The sequence below is a fragment of the Panthera leo genome, chromosome C1 (genome assembly GCF_018350215.1).
Source record: "Panthera leo isolate Ple1 chromosome C1, P.leo_Ple1_pat1.1, whole genome shotgun sequence".
Lineage (NCBI taxonomy): Eukaryota > Metazoa > Chordata > Mammalia > Carnivora > Felidae > Panthera > Panthera leo.
The window spans coordinates 6,942,546-6,970,306 of NC_056686.1; the positions used below are offsets into that span (position 1 = coordinate 6,942,546).

The window sequence follows — 27,761 nt, forward strand, 5'->3', positions numbered from 1 at the left end:
TCCCTGCCTTACCCTTTGTCCTGTGACGTCTCCCCAGTGCTCACCGTAAGTGGCTCACCAGTCTCTTAGGGGGACACGAAGTCACCCAATACTCACGCTGGGCAGGCTCCAGAGGCTTCCTCCAATTTCCACGCCCTACACACACTCCCACACATCCATCAAGGCCCAGGCAAATAGCACCTTTTCTCTGTGGCTTTCTGGGTGGGTTTGCCTTCCCTCGGGATTAGTCATACTTATTTATTTTTGAGAGAGACAGAGAGAGAGAGACAGCATACACGTGCCCAAGTGGGGAAGGGGCAGGGAGAGAGAGGGAGACAGAGGGAGACAGAGGATCCAAAATGGGCTCTGCATGAACCGTGAGATCATGACCTGAGCTCGAGTCGGACGCTCAACCAAATGAGCCACCCAGGAGCCCCCCTGTCCTGGTTCTAAACAATAGAACCCATTAGGCTGGTTAAAGAAGGGTCAAAGCAGCCCTTCACAGGCCGGGACTAGAACGCTGAATGGAGCAGCTGGTCCTGCGCTTCAGCACATTCCTTACCCTTTCTTGGGATGCTTTTTTCTTTTTTCTGCGACACGGATTATCACATGCAAAATCCTTCTGATTGATTTTTCAGTTTGATTCTGTGTATATGGGATCTTCTTTGTTCAATTTCATTATTACCAGGTTACAGACAATTCTCATGTAAGTGTTGATTAAAGTTAAAAAAAAAAAAAAAGAATTAGGGTCCCATCCCATAGGCTGGAATTCCCCCCCGGGGCCTGACTATAATTTCAGTCCACACCTTGTTATCACAGAGAGCCTCTGGGAGAAGCCTTGGAGCCCCACGTGGGAAAGGAAAGAACACAGAACCCCCCGCAGACAGTCCACACTCTTGCAGGAGTCGCCTCCCAGAGGCTCGGTCTACACAAGGATCCAGCAAACCCCAGCTCTGTGCCAGAAGCTGGACCAGGGGCTGAACGTGTGACTGGGAACATAGGAAAGAACACAGAACCCCCCGCAGACAGTCCACACTCTTGCAGGAGTCGCCTCCCAGAGGCTCGGTCTACACAAGGATCCAGCAAACCCCAGCTCTGTGCCAGAAGCTGGACCAGGGGCTGAACGTGTGACTGGGAACATAGCGCAGGTCCCAAAGGGCTCCTGCCAATGTGACAGCAGCTACGCAGCAGGAAAGGTCACAGGGAGCTCCGGAGGGAGAAGAGGGGCTCAGACGGACCCTGGAAGGAGTCAGAGAGGGCTGTATGGAGGAAGCAAAAGAGCAGAAGCCGGAGGCGGTGGGAGAGGACTCCAGGAAGAAGGCTGGCTGTAGAATGGGGCCGATCGTGCCGGCACCTTGCCGGGGCATGGAGAGTGCCAAGTAGGGAATGAGCGGAGGAGGGCACTCGCTTGGTCCACCGTGAGGCCCTTGTGAGGGGTGGGCCCTCCCCTGGGGCCACTGGCTCCCTGCTGGTCTGCCTGTGACCACAACTATTTTAACAAGGTTCCCAGTGCAACCCTAAGACCAAATGACCTATTTTAGGCTCTCTGGCAGTGTGCCCTGAGCAGCAGCCTTGGCTTCCAAGGGGGAAAGTCAGAAGAGCCCTGGGACAGCCCAGCTGGCTGCAGGCTAGGAACCTTCCCTGGAAAGTCTCTCGGAGAAACAGTGCCATCAGACGGAGGCTGGAACGGGCCTGAGCAGTGACTGTGCCAGCCCTGTAGCTCCCAGGGCCAACAAGAGGGGCAGTGGCAGACCAGGGGATGTCCTGGCAGGCCCCTGGGAGGAGAAGGGACAAAAGCTTCCTTAACAAAGTGGGCCATTTCCAGACCAGTGCCCCGGGACTCCCGGATGACAGCCTGTCCAAGGCACCACGTGAAGATGAGAGTTCTTACAGTCAGCTTATCACAAGCAGGCTTTGCAAAGTGCCGGTGGGGGCCTGGGATTGGCGCTCGCTGGGTGCCCCATCCCCTAGGCAGCACCGAGGCAGGAAGAGACCAGGCGCTCTCAGAGAACCAGCACATTCATAGGCACCTTCGGGTGAAGGGCCCAGAATAAAGAGGCAGCAGAAAAGTCCAATGCTCCCCCCACACCCCGCACCTTCCTGAAATATGTTGATTGCCTAAATCACACCCATTCCTCAGATAAGATGCAGTCCTGCTGAAGAATGCACATGGCCTTAAAGCCACTCCTAGAATTTATCTTAAAGTCACTGATGAAGATGAAGATGAAGATTTACAGGCGAGGATGGACGTTTGACACCTGCCACGCCCACACTGGTGGCTCCCTAAGGCCTTGAGCAGCTTACTAAACCTCTCCAGGCCGGTTTCTCCTCTCGAAAGCACCGAGACAGCACCCGCCTTGCAGGAGTGTGGCGGGGATTCACCGGGATAACCCCTTGTGTGCTTCTTGATGCAGAAGCTGGCATACAGGAAGGGCTCAATAAATGTTTGCTGCTATTGTAATTAATAGCAAAAATGAGAAACAGATGTCCCACGGGGAAGGTCTGGGCAGTGAATTCTGGGCCGCCACGTGGCTGCTTATTATGCAATCGCTAAAATCTTTTCTTGCAAATTGTTGGAAAATACTTTAAAATTACCATAAGTCGGGGTGCCTTGGTGGCCCAGGTCAAGATCTCACGGTCTGTGGGTTTAAGCCCCACGTCAGGCTCTGCGCTGACATCCCAGAGCCTGCTTGGGATTCTCTCTCTCTCTCCCTCTCTCTGTGCCCCTCCCCCACTTGCACAAACGCGCGCGAATGCGCTCTCACTCTCTTTCAAAATAAATAAACTTTAAAAAATTACCATAAGTAAAACATGGATGTTAAAATGGATATTAAGATGTTTATATATACCATTTGGTCCCCAATTTGTGATTGTGAATACAAGTACATTTTAATTTTTTTTAATGTTTATTTATTTGAGAGAGAGAGAGAGAGAGAGAGAGACGGAGTGGGGGCAGGGCAGAGATAGAAGGAGAGAGAGAATCCCAAGCAGGCTCCCTGTAGTCAGCGCAGAGCCCGATGCAGGGCTTGAACTTATGAACCATGAGATCATGACCTGAGCCGAAATCAAGAGTCGAATGTTTAACTGACGGAGCCACCCAGGCAACCCGACAAACATAGTTTTAAAAGGTTGACGGGGAACTGAGCAGAAGGTAACAGTGATCGTAGCTTGCGGTAGGATTCAATCGTTCAGGTTTCTCTGCTGCTCCTGCCTTTCCCCAGTTTTCCTCAATGACTATGCATTATTCCATAACCAGGAAAAGGGATCGGTACGTGTTATGGAGACAGTAGCACCGGTGATAAGAAGGGAATGAGCTCAGCATTCTGTCCAGCCCGCTCTTCGGAAGCTACAGCTCTCGACCCCCACACCTATAGCTGGGCTTCCTCAGCAAGGTGACCTTTCCCGAGGGGTATTGATCTCTGGCTCAAAGTCAGTCTTGCCTGGCTGTAGGGTCTGCTTGGTCACCCTCGGGGAGCAGGAGACAGCACTCAGATTGGCTCCACGTTCTTGCCTTTCTGGGGGATGATGGGCTCTCCGACCCAAAGAGAGCCTGGCCCATTCATTTGTCCAAGCGTGCACTGGGCCTCGGTTGGGGGGGGGGGGGACGTAGCCCCAGAAATACAAGGTGGGAAGCCATAGTCCCAAGCTCAAGGGTCTCGGGGTTGCTCAAGAGACGACCAGGAGACCGTGGGAGTAGCTCAGCCAGGGTGCATGTGCGGGATGGGAATGACAAGAGGGCCTGGCCCGGCCGGCAACAGGCAGAGGAAGGCTGGGGGTCAGCGCTGGGCTCCTGGAAGCCAGAGGCAAATGCAGAGGCGCCAAGGCCAGCCTGAGACAGAAGCTGAAAGCCACTGGCTCTGGCTGTTTCCGGTGTGTGAGGTCAAGTGTCAGGGAGTCCCGCTCATCATGCTAGCGGGGCTGGACATCATCCACAAGGCGGCATTTTAAGTCGGGACAAGACCTGCTGAGCCAGGGGTGGGAAGTGCACTGGAGGGACAAGGTGAGGAGTCAAGATGCCAGGAACTGTTTGCAGCGATCAAGACAAAAATGAATATGTGCTCTGAACAAAACGAGGGTTCAAACCAAGACGGAGAAGACAGAGCAGATTTGAGGAGCCTTAAGGCAAGAGAATCACAAGGATCTGATAATTTGCTAGATACTTGGGTCTTCGAAGAGGAGTCCCCAGGGCCATGGAGTTTTGGTGATACATCCATCACGACCGAGAATACAGGTAGAAGAATAGATTCGGTGGGTCGAGTGTGAATCTGGATCTGAGCGTGGGTTGTCTGTGGCCAGACGGTCAGTAGGGAGTTGCACGTAAAGTTCTGGGGGTGGGGGTCAGGAGAGGGTCTGGGCTGAGGGTGTGTGTTTGGAGGGCGTTGACCAGAGCATGTGAGACCCCCAGGGGGAGGTGTGACAGAGAGGAGGGCAGAATATCAAGGCACCAGGGTGTGAGAAAAGGAGCGCTCAGGGGCAGTGAGCAGAGGGGGCAGAAGGTAGGGCCTGGGGGGACGGAGAGACAGAAAGACAGACAGGTGTATCACAGAGGATGGGGGAACGGAAGGAGGGTTTCCAGGAGGAGGCTGTCGTGGGTGGTCTCAGACCAGCAGAGGCCAGCCAGGCCCACACAGCACGGTCTCTGGCACCAGTGAGGGCCTGGCAGATCCTGCACACATGTTCACCAGGGGAAGACCAGGGAGGCAGGAGGCCCGGGCGTGGGGCTAGGGATGCCCAGCCCACTCTTGTGTCTGGGGCCAGGGAGGGCAAGCAGTGCCCCCAGTACCAGACCCCTCCAACCCCAGAGGGGAAGCGTGTGCGAGTCTAAAGATAGTAGCCCAATGCAGAGCTCTGTCCCTTTGGTCCGAGGCCCCCAGAGGGGAGCTGAAGGAGACTTTGCTCTCCGTGGAGGAGAGCGCTGGGCATTTGCTGAGACACAGCGCCACCTCGTGGCAGGAGGGGCTCACACCAGATTTCTGTCCCACTGTCTCCCCCACCACCCTGATTGCTCCCAGGCCTTTGAGGGGTCTTTTATGCTGGGATCCCAGGCACTGGAAGCAGTGATCCAGGGCTTTCGCCACTTGGACAGCACCTGGGCCCCTGGCAGCGGCATCCCTGCGGCACCAGCTGAGGCTGGCCGTGCCAACAGATGAGGTGGGCAGGCTAGAATTTTAGCCAAGACCCGTTTGGCCCCACGGTGTGGGCAGACGTGCAGGGTCCTGCTCTCAGGGTTGTGCCCCCACAGCGAGAGAGACTGCGCCGAGAACTGTTTTGTTGTGCATTTGTGTGCGGGGTCCTTAGGGGCACAAAATACATGATGCTCTTCCGGCACTGCCGCCCACCCTCCTCCTACACAGGCCACGGGAATCCTCAGGACTTTCTGCAGCGTGTGTTTTCCTGTTTGGTTCAGCTCAGAGGTAACCGCGGGGCCCCGGGGCAGTATGCAGGGAACCCCAACAGCAGAGAGCCACCCCAGCCACCAGCATCCCCAGAGACCCTCCTCTGGGTCCCGTTGCAGCTTCAGCAGCCTGTTCCCTGGGAGATGTATCTGAGGCCTGCCTGGCTGTCCCGTGGACACCCCTCACCGAGGAGGGCCCAGATTCTGGGGTCACCCTCACAGGCCACAGTTCGCTCCTGATGGCCCAGATGCTTTAGGGCACGTGAGGTCACCATGGGCTTCACTCCACAGAGTTCATTTTTATTCTCAACTGCTGGCTTAGCTAGGCAAGATGGAGGGTTCTCTTAATGCTTTTTAGAAACTTCCCCATTTTGGGGCGCCCGGGTGGCTCAGTCGGTGAAGCGTCCGACTTCGGCTCAGGTCATGATCTCACAGTTCATGAGTTCGAGCCCCATGTTGGGCTCTGTGCTGACAGCTTACAGCCTGGAGCCTGCTTCGAATTCTCTGTCTCCCCCTCTCTCTGCTCCTCCCCCGCTCATGCTCTGTCTCTCTCTCCTTCAAAAATAAAAATAAAAACATTTAAAAAAAAAAAAAAAAAAAACTTCCCCGTTCTACAGAAGAAACGTATGTGCAATGTTAAAAAATTAGTCTTATGAAAATGTGTGACTTGGAAAGTTAAAGTCCTTTATATAGACAGTTCTACCCACATCAAAATTCTCTATTAACAGCCTGGTATATGTTCTTTCAGCTTTTTTTTCCTACACACGTACACGTGTGAGTGTGTGTGTGTGTCGGGGGGTTGTTTTCTACATTGACATACAGTTCTATAACTTATTATGATTTTTTCCATTAACAGCATTTTACTAGAGGCATTCTTATCACCAGCCCAAATTCTGGTTGATTCAGTGACCTAAAACCGGGGTGGGAGAAAATGTGATGTCCTAGGAACCCAGAAGCCTGAGGGTTTCAGGGAGATATGGTTCAAGAGCCTGGGGGGGAAGGGGGAACTGTGCTAGAAACCCAGATCAGCTGTGGATAAGAAAGGATGTCTCCCTTCCGGTCTAGTCGGAAGAGCGTGTGACTCTCGACCCCGGTGTCATGAGTTCGAGCCCCATGGTGGGTGTAGAGATTACAGATTACTTAAATAAATTATATATATATATATATATATATAAATATATATATATATATATATATATATATATATTTGTATATTTATATGATAAAAGAAAAGAAAAAAAAGAAAGGATCCCTCCCAGAAGCCAAACCCCCGAAGGGCAGACCCCGCCCCTAACCGTCGGTATACAGCAGGCTGTGGCACGAATGTGGCCCAGGCAGGTTGTGCTCAGCGAGTGGCTGTCCCAATTTGCTGCCCGAGCTTCTGGGACGCCCTGTACGTTTCTGCTGAGTTGGGCGCACAGGCCAGGTGACACCCGGCGTCAGAGCTGGAGAACTGGGCCCTGCGCCAGAGCTGAGGCCTATGATATCCAGGAGAGCAGGGACTGCTTCGAGACAGGCGGCCTTGCGTGCCACACCTGCTCTCCTCCTCGGCCCCACGGGTCAGCACGCGCCCCTCGTCGCCCTGCTGCCGGGAGCCAGCTCACATCTGACACCCCACAGGCCACACAATTTTATGGCAAATATTTCCAACTAAGCGAAAAGATAAAAGGAAAGGACGAGATGGAAGTGCTGGTCAGGATGCCGTGGGCCACGGGGTCGGGCAAGCCCTCCAGATGACAGAGCCCACAAGCACTCCAGGACGGGCAGTGACAAGTTTGCATCCTGAGCCCTCTGGCAACCGGCTGTAAGACCAGGGCGACCACTTATGGGCTTCCGAACCCATTTCCTCGCCCGTTAAGTGCAAGTAATACAACCAGTAGCTGCCCACGATAAAACGAAACTACGTGGATCCAGTATTCACCATGTGCCTGCTGGACAATAAATACTTAAATGTTTCTCACTCCCATTATTACGATCGGGTGAGGGCACCCAGAAAAGAAAGAGCCCCCTCAGGCAGATGGACACCTCGGGCACTCGGAGCCATCGGGGCCTCCCGCCTGGGTGCAGCCAGGAACACACCAGCTCCCTGCATAACCGGTGCCGAGGGCAGGTCCTAGCAGGTGAGGCTGGCTTCACGCTCTCCCTGGACAGGGTGCTGGGTGGGCAGGGGTCAAGCCAAAGGCTGAGGAAATGCAAAAACCAGAGGCCCCGGACATCTCCATTTCTTGCCTCCCCCAGGCCATTTCTTGCTCCCACCATTACCTGATTGGGTCCTCGGCTCCCACCCCGGTAAAGAGATGGGCCCAGGCCTGGGCCTCAGCTCTGGGGACGGGAGGCAGCCGCCCTCCCTTGTCTGCCCCAGGAGCTAAGTTTTCTCCAGAAAACCCAACTAGGCATCTCTGGGAAGGGCATGGCGGGGCGCCCTGGCCGGGACTCACCCTGGTCGATGGAGTGCTGGGGCAGCTGGCTGAGCTGGCTGTTGACCACCCCCGCGTAGGTGCGCAGAAACTCCTCCTCGCTGGCCGTCAGCTGCAAGGGTGAGACAGCCACTGTGAGGGGCGGTGCACACCGGCTCCCAGAAGGTACCTGCTCCTGTAATCCCTGGGCCCCTGTTCCTGACTCTTGACCCTTCAGTTCCAGAGCGAGCACCCTCTGACCCCACCCCAAACTTGGTCCGTGGGCCCACAGGCCTTGCCACTCGGATCAGATCTGAGACTGGGTTCCAGTGCAGCACGGGGCCAGGAGGAAGCCCAGGCCCTGCCCGGGGAGCCCATCCCTTTCTTTCTGAACAGTGCTGCCCTCTCAGTGCCCGTCCTGCCCAGCGCCCCTTGGACACCTCCCAGGGAGACGGGAGGGCGGGAAGGTCAGGGCCTTTAGGGCTCACACCCACCTGGCCCAGGCTCAGCACGGGGATGGGAAGACTGTCCCAGCGGTACCCCTGGAGCTGGACAGGAAGGGCTCTCAGTGGCATGAATCAGCCACAGAGCCAAACCACAAGCCCAGCATCCCCCTCCGCAGACCACAGCTGCCACAGGACATGGCTATAGGCCCTCTGCTCTGCCCACGGCAGCACCCTCCCTGCAGGACCCGTTGCTTGGCACCCCAAAGGCACTCACATTTGATCCCATCTTCCTCAGCATGAGCAGCACTCGGACCTTCTGCTGAATGTACATGTCCTCCGGACTCTTCCCGGGAGCCCCCTCGCGGTTCATTCCCTGGCCAGCCCTGGGGACTCCTGCGGAGCGAGGAGAGGCACTGAAGCGGGCTTCGGGACGAGACCCACCAGACACAGACTGGGTGCTGGGCAGGAGTGGTCAGGCAGCCCACAGTGCTGCAGGGTCTCGCTTCTGAGAGCCCAGAGCAGGTGGCGAGTTGCCTGTTCCTCCCTCACCCCCACCGGCCCCAGGCAGCCAGACTGAGCAGCTAGATCCCGGAGCAGGCGCTGGCGGCCAGCACCCTCTGCGAGGAGCTGTCAGGCCCAGGGAGTCTAAGCTGACCCAGACTTCTGGCCAGCTCGATCTTCCAGCCACCCCCTCAGCAAGAGCCCTGCTATCAGCCACAGGGGATGTGCTGAATGAAGCCCTAAGCGTCCCAGGTTTTCCAAGCATGCAACTTCCAGAAGGAGCAAAAGTGACACGACCAGAAGCAGCCAGCTGGCGCCTCTGGCTGGAGAAACCACAAGATCAGTACTGAGCCCCAAGGCCTGGGCAGCCCCCTCAGCAGAAGCCCCTGACGAATTCAAGAGGCCAGCTCCTGGGCCGGGCTCCAAGGAGTCCCTCGATGGGGACAGGCAGGCCTGGGCTGTGGGATACAGACGCCCACCTGAGCTCACTGCCGTCACGCGCGCACGCCCACCCCACCTGTCAGAGGGCAGCTCCTGAGGGCAGCAGCTGTGTCTGGGTACAGCAGGGACCCAACCTGCAGAGAGGTCCCAGGAGAGCCGTCCCAGGGTCTCCCCACTCTAGGAGGAGCCGGCAGAGAGGAAGCCGGGCGTGGAGGGGTTTGGGTTACAGGCTTGTAACTCCTGGATGAGTCAGAAATAACGCAGCAGCTGGTGGGGGTGGAGCCTCAGCAGCCCCGCTGCCAAGGAGCTGCTCTCGGGGGACCCAGGGAGCCTGGCTCGCGAGCCAAGGACACTCCTCACGCCGCCCATCCTCGGGGGCCAGCAAGCCCTGGACCAGCAGGCTCTCCCAGGCAGGCCTGCTCTCCGGGCAAAGGGCAGACTCAGAAATGTGCCAGAGTCCTGGGCAGCAGCCTCCCTGGAGGTCCCTGTCAAGTGTCCAGTCCCCATAAGCTACCAGGGGCTCTGGTCCTAAAAGTCCACACAACAGGCTCAAAAGCTGGCAGGCTGGGGCTAAAGGAGTGGCTGTATACTTGATGCAGCAGGTCTCCTTCTGGGGCCTTCCTCTCCCCACTGAAGCCCCAGACAACCCATTGTACTGTCTACTCACGTGCCGCCCCCTCTGGGCTCAGAAAAGAGCCCAGTGAGCGCTGGTAACCAGGAAAGAGGGGTAAGCCATGTCAAGTGGGTCTCTGATGGGAGCCCGGGTCTGGGACATCGCTGCTTCTCACACTGACCCCTTTTCACTTCCTCCCACTGAACTACCCCAGAGTGCTCATGAGGCCTGCTTCTCCTCATGCCTCCCCTCACTCTCGGCCTTCCTGACCCCAGGCTATTTCTAGAACATGCCAAGAAGCTCTTTCCCCCAGCAGGCTTTGCACTGGGTGTCCCCTGAGCCTGGATTGGCTTATTTTCACCCTTCAACTTGCTTAAAGACGCCTTCCCCGGGAACCTTTCCTGACAGCATAGCTGAAGCAGGTTCTGTGTCCCACACCCCCTACACCCACTCGGTCACATAGCCCGGGCTCGTCCCCATTTTCTGGAAGTGCCCTGCTGGGGTACTTGCTTATTGTCTCTCCCCTGCCAGACTTGAAGGCCAGGGCCCGCCTAGCTCACCCCGTCCTCCACAGCTCAGCACCGTGCCTAGCATGCACTTAATAGACACCACCCAGTTGGCTGAATGGAAAAATCGAGACAGCCCGTGGTGTGCAAGTTTCCCTCTCTCTCTAATACCCACGCTGATTTAGGGCCAAATGTCACCGTGTTGAAACAGACCAAAGTACCCAATCCAGTCTGCACAACCAAACTGAGCGTTGACAAAGGACTCCCATTTGAGCAAGTGGAGTGCCTTGGGCCATGGTGCTCCCCAGAGGACTTCTGAAACACTCCACAGAGCTTTCAAACGGGGAGTCAGGGCTTCGGGGAGTGAAAGTCTCCCACCTCCGTCCTGTGTCCAAGGACTAGTGGTCAGTTTGCTCTCTCCTTGTGAAAGACAGCATTGAAGTACAGGGACCAGCCACTAGGTGTCACCGTATACAAAAGAACCAGAATTCCAGTGAGTTTCCGCGCCTACCCCCACCCCAACTCCCCAACAGGCCCATTTGGTTCCAGCTCTTACTGCGATCCTAGGTCACAAACCACACCCGAGTCCCAGGTCCCAGAGCAAGATCTATCCATCACTCCGGGGCCAGCTCTGCCGAGGCAAGGATATGTATCTGGTTTTGCTGAGCATCCCAGGACGTAGGGGTCCTGGCTGCCCAGTGACTGGGAACCCCTTCCTCACTGTCCTTTCCTGACGGGCCAAGCTTCCACCAACAGAGATGCAGCCTCAGAACCCACAGGAGTGTATCAGTGTGAGCGTGACCATGAGCTTGAGTGAATCAATTTACACCGTCTGTTTTCACAGAATTTTGCTCTGTCCAACAGACATCTTGCATCTTGTACAGATCAATCTCATTCCGCGGTCTTCTGCCATGGTAGCCCCACTGTCTGGGGGACCTCCCACATTCATATTATGATTACTTGGGGGGGGGTTTACACCACCCAGTCGTGGGCCCGGGGTGTCGGTGGGGCCTGAATGGGTCTCTGGGGCCAGGCTACTCCCAATTCAGCACGCTTCCCTGGCAAAGCCTCTTCTTGCTTTGGGGAAGACCGTTGTCGTTTCCCCAAATTCTGGTTTTCTGGTATTCTTTGAGCTCTACTTTGAGCTGATTCTGCTGGGCCGCTGCACAAGCGGAATGCGCCCAGGGCTGGATCTAGGGCAGAATGTAGCCACGAGCACCCTGCAATCCTAACAGACTCGAACATCACGACTGGTTTACGTGGTTCCGTCCTAAACAGAAACTGCATCAGGGGTGTCAATGTGGAGAAAATTAATAATTGAAGAGAGAAAATCAGGGGCGCCTGGGGGGCTCAGTCAGTTAAGCGTCTGGCTTCGGCTCAGGTTGTGATCTCGCAGTTTGTGAGTTCGAGCCCCGCGTCGGGCTCTGTGCTGGCGGCTTGGAGCCTGGAGCCTGCTTTGGATTCTGTGTCTCCCTCTCACTGTGCCCCTCCCCCACTCATGCTCTGTCTCTCTCTCTCTCTCTCTCTCTCAAAAATAAATAAACATTTTTTAAAAATTAAAAAAAAAAAAGAAGAGAGTAAATCATAATCAGTCCCAAAACACATCCATTTCAGTCATTGATACGCTACAAGTATATTAAAGGGTGTTTGGGTCTGGTGCCTATCCAAGCAAACACGCTCTTAAATTTTCATCACAAATCTGACAAGCATCAGATTAATTTCATTTGAAAATTCTTATGCTCCCCTGTAGGGATGAAGAACTGGTCTCCATTAAAATGTGTTTGAGTCACGTGAGTCTAAACCGCGACTAATTTAGACACAGTAGTTATTTAGTCCTCAGCGGTGAGAGGCAAAAGGAATGATGCTTCTCACTAATGGTCTCCCCGCTAGCTCTGTAGGCGCCCCATTGTCTACAGTGCTGATACTTCCACTCTAAATCCTGAGAAAATGTCTCAGTGTCAACCGCCCAAGGCAGAGACAGACCTGCTCCCTCCCCTAAGACACTACCATTATGGAAGCTGACTAGGGAGAAGCAGAGAGGGGCCAGAAAATGGAAAATGGAAAGAAACAGGAAACCATCAACTCCCCAAATGAATGGTGAGGGTGCAGGCCTGTGGCCATAGATTATGCTGCAGGTATCCACGGTTATGTAAAAAGTGGGTACGATTCCAGAAAATCACAGCTGATGGGCACAAATGCAATTCAGACACCAAGGTGCAGACGCACAGACGCATTCCCCACCACACCCTGCACGTTCCTGTTGGTGTGGAGCCCGCATCTCGGTTGAAAGGAGTCTGACAGGGAGAGGACAGTGGGGCAGGGGCTCCCAGCCATTGGGAGGGATCCATACGAAGTGACAAATGTGGCCCGTGGCTTAGGCAACACTGCGTTCTGTGGGAGACATGGAGGTCACACGTAAGACAGCACGCTCCTGCCCTGCTCTGCAAGGACCTGACCTCTGGCCGCACACGGTCTCCAGCCGTGAAGCGGCTGCCGGCACTTGAGATGGGTCGTGGTGCAGGAGGAGTCCCAGAGCAGGAGGGCTGAGGGTTCCGTGCAGCAGTCAGACCCGTTCTGATAAACAGCTTTGAGAGCGGGCCTCCCTTTGACAGGCATGTGTGGCCCTCGATACAAACACAGCCACCTGCACTCATTTTTATTTATAAACTTGCAGCTCGTGCTGTTTGAACACCCACATTTATAAAACTGGAATATACATTTATACCTGGGGTGGTCTTACACCTGCCTGGAGAATAGTGGGTAACCTCAGGCTGGGCCAGACAGCAAGAGCGTCCCTGACCCACACAAGCCACCTCTGCTCCATGGGTCCCAGCACTTGCCTTTCGTTCAACCCATTTTTTTTTTTTTTAGGTTGTGGTACATTTTGGGGCGCCTGGGTGGCTCAGTCGGTTAAGCATCCAACTCTTTGTTTCAGCTCAGGTCACGATCTCACCATATGAGTTCGAGCCCCGTATCGGCTCTGCGCTGACAGGGCGGAACCTGCTTGAGAGTCTCTGTCTCCCTCTCTCTGCCCCTCCCCGACTCGTCCTCCCCCTGTCTCTCTCAAAATAAATAAACTTTAAAAAAAAGTTGTGATATATTTTAAGTGCTTGCATTTAAAAAATGTACATTTACATTTATACAATGTTCACGTTGCATAAAATTACAATGTATCATTGTGATTCCCAGAACTTAACACGCGATATTAATTCAGAGACTGTACACATCTTAGCCTAAGCGACAGAGCGGTAGCACAGCCCTGACGGGAAGAACCCACACGGGCTGCAGAAATGAGCCAGGATCAGGCACTGCGGGGAAGGAAGCGAGATGAGCTCCCACAGCCCGGCCCCGAGGCCTGCTCCCCAGCCAGCACTGCTCTAAGGCCCGTTACCAGAAGCCCCTCCCCTGGGGTCCTTACCTGCCTCTGGAAATTAACTTCAGGCAAACAGCAGCTCAACTGTGCAGGGCGGGCTGTGGCCGGGAGAAATAGGCAGGTGCGGCCCTGTGGAAACACAGAACACGGGTCACGGGAGGAGCCGGGAGGGCCCGAAGTGGGAGCCCACGCCCCACGCTGATGGGGACCCGGCACTGGCAGGAATCGCATGGCAACGGGTTCTGTCGCAGTCCAGAAATACCTGTGTGTCTGGCCGGCCCAGGGAACCCGCACCAACGGCTCTGGGATAAGGTGCTGAGCGCAGCTAATGCCGGCCTGTCATTTCCGGCTGAAGCAGGTCACCACGCACCCTCCTTCCTTGGGTTAGTCACCAAGTCCAACTGAGAGCTGTGCTCAGAGACGTTGTCACCGGGGTGAGTCACTCCAGGGCAGCTGATGGGCAAGTCCTGAACCTGCACGAGAAGGCGTCCCACCCACCAAACAGCCCGGGCTCCACCTGCTCTGTGCTCGGACACGCATTTACGTCTGTCCTGTGCTCGGCGAGCACCTGTAGCTGCATGTGTGAACATAAACTCACCCCCCCACACAACATAAAACACAGTTGCGGGTCATTTACAACCTAGCGCCTGGCCACAGGTCTACTGGCCCCAAACACACCTCTTGCAGGAATCAAAGAACGCTGCCTTCTCCTTCTCCTCTTTTGCCCCCCTGGCACACAACCTCACCGTTCGGGCCCTTTGCAGGTTCCCCTGGCAGGAGCACGGCCAGAGGCAGGTGGGGGCACTGGGGAGTGGTGCCCGGCCGCTCCGGCCCGGTCACCTCCTGTGCTGTGCGCGCTGACCTCGGAGTCCCTGGTTACAGGCGGACCCCCAGCTTTCAGCCCCGCTGTGAGGACAGAGATCTGAGGCCAACACTTGGAGCAACCTGTTGTAAGGGAGGTACAGGACCTCGGGGAGCAGCGGGACCCCTCTTCCACTGTCTTTCAGCAAAGAGAGAGGCTCACTAACCCAAGGGGCTGAAGAAAACGTGTTTTCCAGAGAAAGTGAGATTTCCAAAGCCTCCCCTACAGGTAGATGCTGCTCAAACCTCTGGCCTCTAGTCTGGGTCTCTCTTCAACCAGCAATGGCCCTCGGATGGAGGACCCGTCACCCACTCCTGCCACTCCCTCCACCCTCAGACTACCCCTGCGGGAACGGGCATCTATAGCGATTAATTCTCTTTCGTCCCTCTAGATATCAAAGCATCGAAATACCAAGGCTCCCTGGGGAAACTTCCACCCAAGTGCCCACATTCCTTCAAAAAGAGATGAGAAGACAGCCTTCTTCCACTCCTGAGGGCTTTCATTTCTTCAACTACCACAAAAGCCAATTAGCCTCCTACTGTCTGTAGGACTCGGGCCCTTCCCAGAAGCAGAGAAGAACTTTGTATTTGTGACTTTAGGGGGAAGGCATCCACAAGCTGAGGTGATGTTCCCGACGGGACTGTCCAGGGATTCACCTCCAGCTGTTCTAGCTGCCATTTTAGGATCAGGTCGATACCCCCGTTTTACAGAGGAGGAAATTGAGGCTCAAAGTTGTAGGGGCCCCTGAGCCAGGATAAGACAGTCAGCGTGCTCCAGGAGCAGAACTGTTTCCGATCAGCTGCACAACTGAGGTTGGTCCCTGCCCTTTGGGCCCTTCATTTTGCCATCTGTAAAAAGGAAATCATGGGCTCTATCTACCGTATCTTCCCGCGTTGGGTACAATGAGATCAGGGCCGGCTTCATGAGCTGAGGCCTAGAAGCCCCACCCTTGGTCTAAACCTCTGCTATCACAGTCTTGAAATGCTCACTACTTTTTGAACAAGGGGCCCTGCACTGGGTCCCACAAATTATAAAGATGTTCCAGAATGAGAAAAAAGATGCCAAGGTGCCTCCCAAAACTGCCAAGGCCCCTACAAACTTAAGTAGACACGACATTTAAAAATAATAGTAAGTAAATAAATGTAGATATGACATAGACTCAAGAAGGATTCACTGGGGTGCCTGGGTAGCTCAGTCTGTCGAGTGTCCAACGCTTGATTTTGGTTCAGGTCACAATCCCAGGGTCGTGGGACTGAGCCCCGTGTCGGGTGGGCTCCATGCTCTGCCTAAGATTCTCTCTCCCTCTCCCTCTGCCCCCTCCCCTGCTTTCTCTCTCTAAAACAAAACATAAGGGGCGCCTGGGTGGTTCAGTCGGTTAAGCTTCCGACTTCGGCTCAGGTCATGATCTCGCGGTTCGTGGGTTCGAGCCCCACGTCAGGGTCTGTGCTGACAGCTCAGAGCCTGGAGCCTGCTTCGGATTCTGTGTCTCCCTCCCTCTCTCCCCGGCTCGCACTCTCTCTCTCTCTTTCTCAAAAATAAATATTAAAAAATTTTTTCAATAAATAAGATAATTAAATTAAATAAAAAGGAGGGTTTACTAAAACCCTTCTAGGTGTGCACAGCCCCGTGTCAGGCTCCTGGAATAGGAGACGCAAAAAGTGGGGCCGTGACACTGAGCCTGCCTTCCAGGAAGTGACCGAGTGGCTGAGGAACTCACACTACACAAAGCAGACGGAAAAGGACTGCAACCGTAAGCAACGAGCCAAAGAGGTGCGTCAGGCCAAGACCCAAACACGTCCAGAGTGCCAACTGCCGGTGATATACCGTGCCCGGCACTGCCCCCCGCGCAGCTCAGGAGCGCCAGGAAAAGACCCAGGGCTCTGACCCGGGGTAGTAAGTGCAGAGTAAGGGAGGTGCAAAGCTCTGCGACAACACACAGGACGGGGGACCGGCTGCCAAGAGCACCAGGGAGAGGAAACTGGAGCTGGGTCTCGAAGGATGAACAGGAGTTTGCTGGTGGAGAGGAAGGAGAAGGGCACTGAAGGCACCGGGATGGTCTCTGGGCAATTATTGAGCATCTACTATATGCCAGGCCCTGTGCTAGGCGCCGAAGACACACAGGTGAGCACAAGAGCTGTGGTCTGCTTGTGGCAAGTGAGGAGGAGGCGGATCTTAAGCCATACCCAGGTAAACGGCACGACAGGCAAGCGCGAGGTGCCTCGAGGACGTGCATCTGGGAGCCTGACCTAGGCGGGAGGGGAGGCAGCCGAGGAAGTGACCCCTGAGCTGGCACCCGAACGGCGAGGAGGAGCTGGGTGGGGGGGCACGCACACATAAAGGCCCCGAAGCAGGAAAAGATTTGGTCTTTAAAAAACCCTGAGAGAGAAGGCGTCGGGTGAGAGGTGTCAAGGTGGGCTGGGACTGGACCACGTGGGTGGGTCCCGCGAGGGGTGAGGAGAGGCGGTCAAGCAGAGGGGGCTCAGGTAAGAGTCTGAGCTTCACGAGACAGTGCGGCTGCCGCGGGAAGAGAGGCCGGGGCCAAGCTGGACCAGGAGAGAGCGGGGGCTCGGGCCGGGGGGTGACAGAAGGGACAGCGAGGGTGGGCGGTGTGGGCACAGGCGGAACCGCAGGATGGGAGCCGTGCGAGAGCACGGACGCGCCTGTGGCTGCAGGAAGGGGCGTGGGAGGCGAGCTGGCCAAGGCCCCCGAGGCCTGGCCTCCACGGGCCGCGGAGAAGCCCCCGGGCCCTGCGGAGTAGAGCAGGCCGTCCTGTAGATAAAGCTGCTACCAAAGTGACCATCTGCAGTGTTCTGGAGAAACAGCCACAACGTGGTGACCGATTGCTCTGGGAGACACTGTGCCCTGGACGGAGGGGCATCATGCCCGGAGGTGAAGAATTAGCATCCTGCCGACTGAGCTTCCTGCCGAGTGGCCGGGGGGGGGGGGGGGGGGGGGGGGGGGGGCGGGGGGGGGGGCGGGGGGGGGTCATTCAATCAACAAGTGTATGGAGCACGTAGTACGCATTGGGATAGATCAGTGAAAATACAGTCAAAAATCCCTACGTAGTCTGGTGAGAGAGGAGAGCAGGCAAAACAAAATAAAAATCAAATCAATGGGAAATAATACAGTGCGAACAGAAGAAGGTGACCGACAGGTGCTAAAATAGATTTAAAAAAAAAAAAATGGAGCTGGGGGAGGGGACCAGGAGCGTGGGGTGGCCAGGTGGGCCTTCCTGAGCAGAGCCTGGACAAGGTGACGGAGTGAGCCAGGGGAGCCCAGAGCAGAGCTGGACGGAGGCCCCGGGGTAGGGTGTGCTGCAGGAACAGCGAGGAGGGCCACGGGAAAGGAACCACGCAAGGGGCGCAGCGCAGCGGATTACTAGGACAGAGGAGGCCTCTGGAAAACCTGCCCTTGACCTGTAAGTAAAGGCAGTGAGTTAGAGGCATGGCCCCATCTGACTTGGGTCCGACTCAGACACGGAGAAGAGGCTGTGAAGGTGGAAGCAGGGCGAGGCCGTGGCGGGGATCCAGGCAACAGGAGTGGGCAGGACATCAGGAGGGCCGGCGGGTGAGGCACGCAGTGGGGGCAGGCACCGGGTGGGGACTCCCAGGCCTGGGGGCCCCTGTCCAGTAAGATGGGGAGACACAGGTGGAGGAGTTTTGGGAAAGGACCAGGGGCTGAATTTCAGACAGTTTAGAGCCTTCCCATCAACAAGCCTCAGTTTCTTTATCTGTAGAATGGGGATGGTAATGGTACCTGCCTCACAGGCTGGCTGTGAAAATGAGAGGACACACAGAGAGAGCGCAAGGCACCAGACCCGGTGCACGGCAGATACTCAATAAACACGTAAGGTGATATACACGACGTAAGTGATTTTTGTCAAGCTTATTTATTTATTTTGAGAGACAGAGAGAAAGAGAGCGAGCCAGGGAGCAGCGGACAGGGAGAGAGAGAGAGAAGGGGCTCGAGCCCCTGAACCGTGAGATCATGACCTGAGCCAAAATCCAGAGTCACACCCTCAACCCACTGAGCCACCGGGCATCCTAGTGAGTGATATCTTTGTCAGAGAACGGGGGGTGGGAAGAAGACTAAACAGCAAGAATTCAAAAGTTTAAAATACCCGGCTTCCTTTCCTCCCCCTTCCCTCCCAGTTCACCCATCGGCCTCCAGCGGGCTCAAAGGAATGACGGTGCAAAGAGCTGCGGGGTGGGGGGGGGGGGTGCAAGACCCCACCTCCGTGTCCCACATGCTGCCCTGAATCACCAGGGATGCTTTAGAGCAGAGCCTCCCAACCTTGGCGCTATCGAGATTCTGGGATTCTTTGTTGTGAGGGCTGCCCGGTGCATCGTGGGATACCTAGCAGCATCCCTGGGCCCTATCCACCAGATGCCGGCCGCACCTCCCCCTTGGCTGTGACAACCAAAAATGTGTCCAGACGCTGCCATGTGTCCCTTGGGAGGCAAAACACACCCCTGGTTGAGAGTTCCTTTAAAGAAAGAGTTGACGCACATTTCAACTATGGGCCAAGTGCTGTGTTCGCCCCATCCTGTACACGAGACCTTCAGTCTTCACAACAGACATCCCTATAAGGTTTTACAAATGAGGACACGGGGCTGCAGGGGTCACCCAGTGATCACTCAGCCAGTCCTACTCGGTACTGGGACAGGATTCGAACCCAGATCGCCCGAGCTCTGAACCACTATGCTCCGTTGCTATGCAGGATACAAGTGAGTGGGTAAAAAGCACTCAGGGCCAAGGAGAGGGAGGGAGCACTGAGCCTGGTCTCCACACCGGGCGGCGGCTCAGACCCTCAGCGACATCAAAACTGGGGCACCAGAGAGGATTTCCACAAGCTCTGCTCTCGGTAATTAAACTGCAACCTCCCGGACTCTGGGGCCTCATTAGCAACTGCCTTAATTAATAAATTCCACATTTCAGCTTCCTCCATCCAGAGCCAGCCTCGGCGTTCTTGAACCCTGTTCCACCAGCCTGAGCAAAACAGGTCTAATGGCAGCTCTGGCGAGTCAGGGAGTTTGTGGGACGCGGCATCCTTCTTAGGGGATGATCTTGGGATGAGGAATTCGTCCTGAGGTCGCCAACCCAAGTTCAAACCTGACCCAAAGCTCCTTCCTGCTCTGTGAAGCCAGGCTGTGTGGCAGAACAATAATGGTACCTATTGCTGTTGCTGGAACATTCTCTAAGGGCCAGGCACAATGTCAGTCACATTCATCACACTGTCTTGTTCAATTTTAGTCCTTGCAACAAGCCTGGGAGGTAAGAATTATTCCCATTTCATAGATAAGACAACTGTGGCTCAGGGATGGTAAGTACCCTGCTCAAGGCCGCGAAGCTAGTAAGTGACAGGGCCTGGATTTGAATGCATGAGTTCCTTCCAGCCTATCAGCCCCTTCTGGCTCAGGAGTTGGGAGAAACATCAGCCATTTTAACTGAAATGAAAATGAAAATCCACTTTGCAGAGAAAAAGACAGGCAGTCACCACCCCTCCCCCAACTCCTGCTGATCGGAAAATAAGATAATGCAGCATAACAACTAAACACAGTGAATAGTCCTCGATGGGATCCTGGAGAGGGGGGGGTGGGGAATGGATTCATCAAGGCCATTATTGGGCAATTAGGGAAAATTTACTGGGGGGTATTGATTAGATAATGGTATTGCATCAATGGTGTGTGTGTTGAATGTGATTTTATCTCGGTTACGCTGGAAAATATCCTGGTCCTTAAGCGATAACAGGCTGAGGTGTTTAAGGATGAGATGTCTCAATGTTTGCCGCTTACTCCAAAATGGTTCAGGAGAAAGATGTGTGTGTGTGTGTGAGTGAGTGTGCACAGAGACAGTGCGTGAGCAAATATGGCAAAAAGTTAACACTGGTGAAACTAGGTAAAGGGCATAGTTCACTACTATTTCAACTTCTCTGCAGATTGGAAATCAAGATTACAAGGTTGGGAAAACGCTGGAAAGCCACGAGGAAACGGTAAGGCAAGGCGGTCGGAGGGCCCCCCCCAGTGCCCAGGGAAGGCCCCCTGATGTGCCAAGAGCTGCGTGTGGCCCCGCCCGCTGCTGTGGGGACCGGCTCTGAGGCCCCAGTACAGGTGAGCCTGCTCCTCTCTGGCCGCAGGCCCGTGGGCGCAGGAGTGATTCTGAATTCTTGAAGTTCACCCTCCAAACACCTCCAAACACCCGCCCTTCGGCCAACGCGGCTGCCGCATCCTGTTCCAGGCGCAGACCGCTCTGATGAAGGCCCTTCGTGAAGGTTCCTGCGGCATTAAAATCGAATGCACGTAACTCGATTCAAAACAACCCAACAACAAACAGAGCGCAGACACCCGCCCAGCTGTCCTGAGGACCATGGTGAAGGCATCAAACTGCATCAAAGCACAGTTAGGCTGGGAAGGCAGCCCAGGAGGGCCTCGGGGGTGTGGGGGTGCTTCCTCCCTCCATGATGACTCCCCCTCAGAGCTCGGCCTGCGGGCCACTCACACGTGGCACCTGCGGGCATGTCGTATAAACCAAAAGGACTTTGGGACAGGCCCAGACCTGTCCCAAGAGAGCTCCCCGGAGACCTGCATGCTGGACAGGAGGTGAGAAGCAAGGGCCCCCTCCACTCCGCCCTTGGGCCGCGGCAGGTGGTTGACCGGGGAGGGGGGGGGCGGCCAGCGGGGGTCCTCGGCGGGGGGCATCTGGCCTTGTCTGGAGATGGTTCTGATCGTCATGTCATAACTGGGAGGATCCTGGTGGGTAGGGGCCAGGGATGATGCCGAACACCCTAGGATGCCCGTGGCAGCCCCCCACAAGGCACTCTCGAGCCCCCACGTCCACTCAGGGCCCCCCAGGAGTTATCAGCCGCACCGGGCCCCTTCGACACCTCTGGGCCTCAGCAGCCGCCGGTCCCTTGGCCCGGAATGCCCTTTCCGGAAGAGTGCTGTTCTCTGCTCTGGGCTGCCCTGAGGCCTGTGTTTGCACACCTGCCCAGGTTTCTCAGCTCACAGCGCCGCCGGTCGCCACCCCCAGCACAGCCCCCGCTGTCCCCACCTCCAGACTGGAAGCGGCCTTCTACAGAGACGTTAAAATGAACCCACACGTCTCACCACACATAATTCTTCTGCAACTCACAGAAGGGGCTGATGCTTTTTCTTCAGTCTCCAGTATTTCTGTGGACCCTCGAAGAGCCTGCAGGCTGAGGGCTGTGTGCTGAAGAGTCTGGACGGATTCAACGGTGCCGCCCGGGATTCACTTGGGAACCGCAAAGGAGGCCCCAGCCTCAAGACCCTCACCTCGGGGAATCTGAGACATGGAGGGATGGAAGGGGCCTGTGTGTATATGCCATAGAATGTTGGTGTGACTGCACCGATATAAGGCATCTGTTCAGAAATTCTGGCTTAAAAACGTCTCCTATATTTCGGCCTGATTGATTAAAAAAAAAAAAAGTTACTCAGAGACTGCAGTCTCTTCAAGTCCTGCGCCGAGTGAAACCCCCCTTTTTATGGCTAAGAAAGAGTACCTGGCAGGCCTGCTCTGACAGCCTCTTGAGGTTCAGCTGAGAACAATGCAAACAGGAAGGGAATGCGGGGCCACAACCCCAGGAAGTTTCTGCAGCTGCAGGGGGGACACTCCTCAGTCACTAGGCTGTGGTTCTGACCCAGGGATATGCAGGTGGTGGTGGTGGTTTTCTCTTCGCACAATAGGGGAATGAGGACAGAAGGAAAAAGGCATCTTTTGACCTAATTTTAAAAGATTCTTTTTTCTTCCCAGAGAACAGCTGGAGCCCTGAAACCTGGCCAAGCCGGAGCCGGAGACCTGAAGTCAGGAACCAGAGCGCCTACAAAACCTAGCTCCGGATCTTCCTCTGATTCAGTCAGATTCGTGACCCTCGGCCTCCGGCAGGTTCCAGGGGGTGGGTAATGTCTATTTATAAGTGAACGTAGGAGCTGGAAGCTTCAGTTCTCACACGGGTGCGGGCACACTCGCCCCGCTCCCGGGCACCAGGTCTCCCAGGCCGGATGACCCTCACTGCGGGCCGAGCACCTGGCAGTGTTGGAAGCCGCCCCCTGCAAGCTGCCGACGGAAGGCAGGACCCTTCTTCTCTCCTGTGACCTTGGTCAACATCTCAGGTGTCCCCCGTCCCCGCTTGCTGACCACGCTGCCCCCCTGCCCCCCTTCACCCGGGGAAAGCTCACTTTGTATGGCGGGTCAGTCTTCTGAGGGACAGAGCTGGGGCCTGGCAGGGAGGTTTCATGGCCCTCGTGTCAACCGCCAGAGAAGGAGGCCAGGATTTCAACCCATGGAAGCCCCGTCAACCTCACGGCCCACAGCTATGTCGATTTTTGCAGAGTCACCATTTTAAATATTTAATTAAGTTGGGAAATTTTCAACTTTAAAATTTACAAAAAAAAATGTTTTTTAAGTTTATTTTTGACACAGAGAGAGAGAGAGAGAGAGAGAGAGAGAGAGAGAGAGAGAGCATGAGCGGGGGAGGGGCAGAGAGAGAGGGAGACACAGAATCCAAGCAGGCTCCAGGCCCCGAGCTGTCAGCACAGAGCCCGACGTGGGGCTCAAACCCACGGACTGTGAGATCATGACCTGAGCCAAAGCCCGACGCCCAACCGACTGAGCCACCCAGGCGCCCCAATGTTTATTTATTTTTGAGAGAGAGGCAGAGACAGAGTGCAAGCAGGGGAGGGGCAGAGAGAGAGGGAGACACAGAATCCAAAGCAGGCTCCAGGCTCCAAGCTGCCAGCACAGAGCCCGGCACGGGGCTCGAACTCACAGACCGTGAGATCATGACTTGAGCCGAAGTCAGACACTCAACCGACTAAACCACCCAGGCGACCCCCCCCCCCCAATTTTTTTAAATAGAAAGGGAAAAACTGACAGTGCTGTTTATTTATCAAGAGCTGCACAGGGTCCCCTCGCGCAGAAACATATGGACACGTTTATGCCCCCCTCGTTAGGGTAGGGACAAGCCTTGTTCTAAGAGGCAGGCCCAAGCATGGCCCCGGCTGCCCTCTCCCTCCCCGGGGCGCCACCCTCTCCCACTCTGCTCCCTTTGCCTCCGCTCTCCATCCCTTCCCTCCATTAAAGTCTCTTATAATTGGTTCAAATAAATCAGCTTCCTGAATGAGTTCACTGCATCCCCTCCGAATCCCAGGGCCAGGAAGGCCTCCAACTTCCTGTTGGGAGAATTAGGTCATTAAATCAATGGGGTTGGCCTGCAGGGCGAGGGCTCAGTCCCCCTAGTTGTGCCCCCAGAGGCGGCAGGCTGGCAGCCTCCTGGCTTCCAGAGCCGGCCCCCTCCTCACCACCCAGCTCTGGAGATGACTATCCTCGGGATCTGGCTGGCAGGCTCCGGGCATGGCCTCCTGGGTGGAAATTCTTCCTATAAACTCTCCAGAAAATAAGGTTGAGGATCACTGCCTCCTCTTTCCTGTAGGTTTTCCACATAGGTGTGTGCTCATTTGCATAAAGTATAGGTATGTTTGTTTGCCTCAAAACCATGCACATACCATTGCTACAAATTGCAAGGGTTCATGATACCCACACATCCCGGGAGCCACTCTGTTTGTTTGGATAACTGCTGCTCTATTCCGCAGGCGGTGACCTTCCCTCTCCTTCCCCCCACCCCCCCACTACCTCTGAACAATGAAATAATCCAAGGAAGGAGGAAGCCTCCCCACAAGAGGCTGCTGAGACTCAGTTTCCTCCCTCTCTAAATGTTGGACAAGCTGATACTCAAAAAAACAAAAATATTTTAAACAAAGACAACTCCAGAATCCACATGCGTTTATTCCATCAACTCGCCGGGGAGTGTGTGTGTGTGTGTGGGGGGGGGGGGGTGCAATATGAAGATAAGGACTTCAAGTGGGCCACAGAACTCCAGCCTGAGGGCAACCACGGAGAGGCAAGGCATTTCCAGGGAAAATACACGCGCTCCCAGGAGGTGGGAAGACAAACCACCTAACGCAACAGGAATCCACCCACAGTCACCTAGAGGGTTTGCTCGGGGCCAAGGCCACCATGGAGAAGCTCAGAAGAGTGGACCGAAATGGATCAGAGGCTGCTGGGGTCCACGTGAGGGCTCTGAAAAAGAAACTGTCCCCATTCCCAACGGGTGTAGGCATCAACGCCCAGACCAGGCACACCCAGATAATCCGGTTTAGCAGCCAAATCCCCATCATCTGTTTGTAATGACACCCTTCATTCCCAAAGCCACAAAACCATTAGTCACCAAGCCACGGACGAGGAGCAGAAGCTCCCAGCAAAACTGGCTCGTTACCACTCCCCTGGCAAAAAGGCTCCTGGTTTCACAGGCCAGCTTACTCACCTAAGACCGTCACGTTTCGTAAAATGAGACACAAGACTCTTTTACAAGCCCACAGCCACATAACGCAAGCAGAAGCTGACCTCTTGAAAAACTCTCGGCTGAGAAGAAAAAGCTTCTCTCAAGTTTCGCTGAGAGAAAGGTTAATGATGCTACGTACTCATTTGATGGTATCCCCGAGGATTAAGGCTTTCAGTCTCAGAGAACTAAACTTCCTCGCAAATTTCCTTGGAGCAATGTAGAAACGAAACAAGAATACAGTGCACACTGCTGCCCACCTGCTTCTAGAATCACGTAAGCCTGCCAGAAAGATCCTAGGTCGTAAAAATTTCCAAGTGCAGAAAAGAATAACTCACCTAAAAGGGAGGTTCCTAAGAGAAAGAGAAACAGACAACTGTGCATCCTGGAAAAGAAGGGCAAAGAAGCCAGAAATCCAGGATGATAACCCAGGAGAGCCAGGCAAAGCCAAGGGAACCGAACCAAAATAGATTCCAGATGGAACAAAGTTGGGGGTTTTTTCTCCTCACCTTTTTCTGGTGAAAAGTTTCAAAAAAGCTGAAAGAAATAGTACAGGGAACATCCCAAAACCTGCCCCGAGAGGCACCGCTCGTTACCATTCGCCACGTTTGTTTCATGCTTCTCCGTGTTGTGGGTATTCAGGGATGGTCTTCTTCCCGAGCCATTTGAAAGTGAGTTGCAGATATCACGACACTTTGCTAAATGTCTCGTGGCTGTCTCCTAAGGCCATCCTCCTACATATAACCAGGACCCAGGAACCCCCAAGGAACATTACTTGCACCCCCAAGGAACATAATATCGACCCAGTAGTATTCTCTCATGCACACCCATATTCCAGTTTCCTCGGCTCCCCTGACCCTCACTTTGGCCATCACTGTTTTTCTTCCTTCCTTCCCGCTTTCTTTCCTCCTTTCCTTCCAAGATTTTATTTTACTATTTATTTATTTTAAATAAATTTATTTGTTTTGAGAAAGAGAGAGAGAGAACATGAGCAAGGGAGGGACAGAGAGACCCAGAAAGAGAGAGAGAGAGAGAGAGAGGGAGAGAGGGAGAGAGGGAGAGAGAGAGAGAGGGAGAGAGAGAGAGAGAGGGAGAGAGAGAGAGAGGGAGAGGGAGAGAGAGGGAGAGAGAGAGAATCCCAAGCAGGCTCCTCGCTGCCAGTGCAGAGCCCAATGAGGGGCTCGAACTCACGAACCACAAGATCATGACCTGAGCTGAAATCAAGAATCGGACGCTCAACCGACTGAGCCACCCAGCCACGCCCTCAAGATTTTATTTTTAAGTCATCTCTACACCCAGTGTGGGGATCAAACTCACAACTTCAAGATCAAGAGCTGTGCGCTCCACCAGCTGAGCTGGCCAGGTGCCCTGGCTGGCACTGGTTTTCCATCCAGGATCCAATGGAGGAATCACAGGTGCATCTGATGCCCTGCTCTTTCAACTCCCTTCGCCTGGAATGGTTCACCAGCTTCTCCTTGTCTGTCATGCCATGAACATTGTTTAGAGTCCAGGAAATGTTGTCTTTAGGACATCCCACAATCTGGATTCGCCCAACTGTTCCCTAGAATTAGAATAAGGCTAACCGTTTGGCAAGAAGCTATCAGAGCCGATGTTGCCAGTGCTCTACTGGAGGCACACAATGCCGGCTTGCCCCGTTTCTGGTGCCTCTGGGTTTGATCCACTGGTCATGGAGCAAAGCTTTAAATATCTAAAATAGAGAGTAGGCATATTGTGTGAAAACACGGGAAAAGAAAACGGTGAGAGAAGAAAATAATATTAAATGAAACCTAAACATTATAAAAGATTTGAAAATTCAATCATACAAAAATCAAAACTCTGCATAGAAAGATATAATCAAGAGAATAATGACAGATTGTTGAAATATGTGTAATTATTCTTTTGATTATTTAGTCCAGCCACAGGACAAACTTTTTTAATATATAAAGAACACCTGTAGATCAATAATAAAAGACTGCCAACCCAAGAAAGAAATGGGCAAACAATATAACACGTTGTTCATAAATGGCTCTTAAAGCTATGAAATGAAAAAGTCCCTTCTTTCCTCATAAGGAAAATGCAAATTAAAATTATAATGATATACCACCTCTTGGGGCGCCTGGGTGGCTCAGTCAGTTAAGCGGCCGACTTCGGCTCAGGTCATGATCTCACGGTTCGTGAGTTCGAGCCCCGCGTTGGGCTCTGTGCTGACAGCTCAGAGCCTGGAGCCTGCTTCGGATTCTGTGTCTCCTCTCTCTCTGCCCCTCCCCTGCTCATGCTCTGTCTTCCTCTGTCTCTCAATAATAAATAAATGTTTAAAAAAAAAATTTTTTTTTAATGATATACCACCTCTAACTTATCAGGTTAGGAACAATCAAAAAAGTTTGACAACTTCTGCCATGGGATGGGGGAAATAGGTATTCTTGTACAATTTTAATGGGCATATAAAATGTTACCGTCTCCATGGAGGGCGTCTGTCAATACTGAAAATCTGATCAGATGCACCCTTTGCTCTAGCAACTCAGCTAGAATTTGTCCTCTGGACACCCTTAGACAAACCCATAAAAATATGTGTATAAGAATATTCCCTGGGGCGCCTGGGGGGCTCGGTTAGTTAAGCATTGACTTTAGCTCAGGTCATGTGGTTCATGGGTTCGAGCCCTGCATCAGGCTCTGTGCTGATAGCTCAGAGCCTGGAGCCTGCTTCAGATTCTGTGTTTCCCTCTCTCTCTGCCCCTCCGCTGCTAGTACGCGCTCTCTCTCTCAAAAATAAACAAGGATTAAAAACAACTTAAAAAAAAAAAAGAATATTCCTTGTTGGGGCACCTGGGTGGCTCAGCCGGTTGAACATGACTTTGGCTCAGGTCATGATCTCGCAGTTCGTGAGTTTGAGCCCCC

The 27,761-nt window shown here is 54.3% G+C and overlaps 1 protein-coding gene across 3 annotated transcripts in view; it reads right to left on the reverse strand.

Moving 5' to 3' along the window:
* Positions 1-27,761, reverse strand: part of CTNNBIP1 (catenin beta interacting protein 1) — a 52,142-nt gene that overhangs the window by 14,255 nt on the left and 10,126 nt on the right. Inside the window, exons 1-6 of one of the 3 annotated variants that reach the window (XM_042951572.1) lie at positions 22,032-22,634; positions 21,644-21,814; positions 13,913-14,123; positions 13,696-13,779; positions 8,491-8,609; positions 7,813-7,903 (exon numbers count right to left, since the gene is read on the reverse strand). In XM_042951572.1, coding sequence (XP_042807506.1) covers positions 7,813-7,903; positions 8,491-8,586 — 187 coding nt within the window. In that variant the 5' untranslated portion in view covers positions 8,587-8,609; positions 13,696-13,779; positions 13,913-14,123; positions 21,644-21,814; positions 22,032-22,634. Of the gene's footprint in view, positions 1-7,812; positions 7,904-8,490; positions 8,610-13,695; positions 13,780-13,912; positions 14,124-21,643; positions 22,635-27,761 lie in introns of those variants that run through there. The other 2 variants (XM_042951570.1, XM_042951573.1) reach the window with 2 other exon arrangements.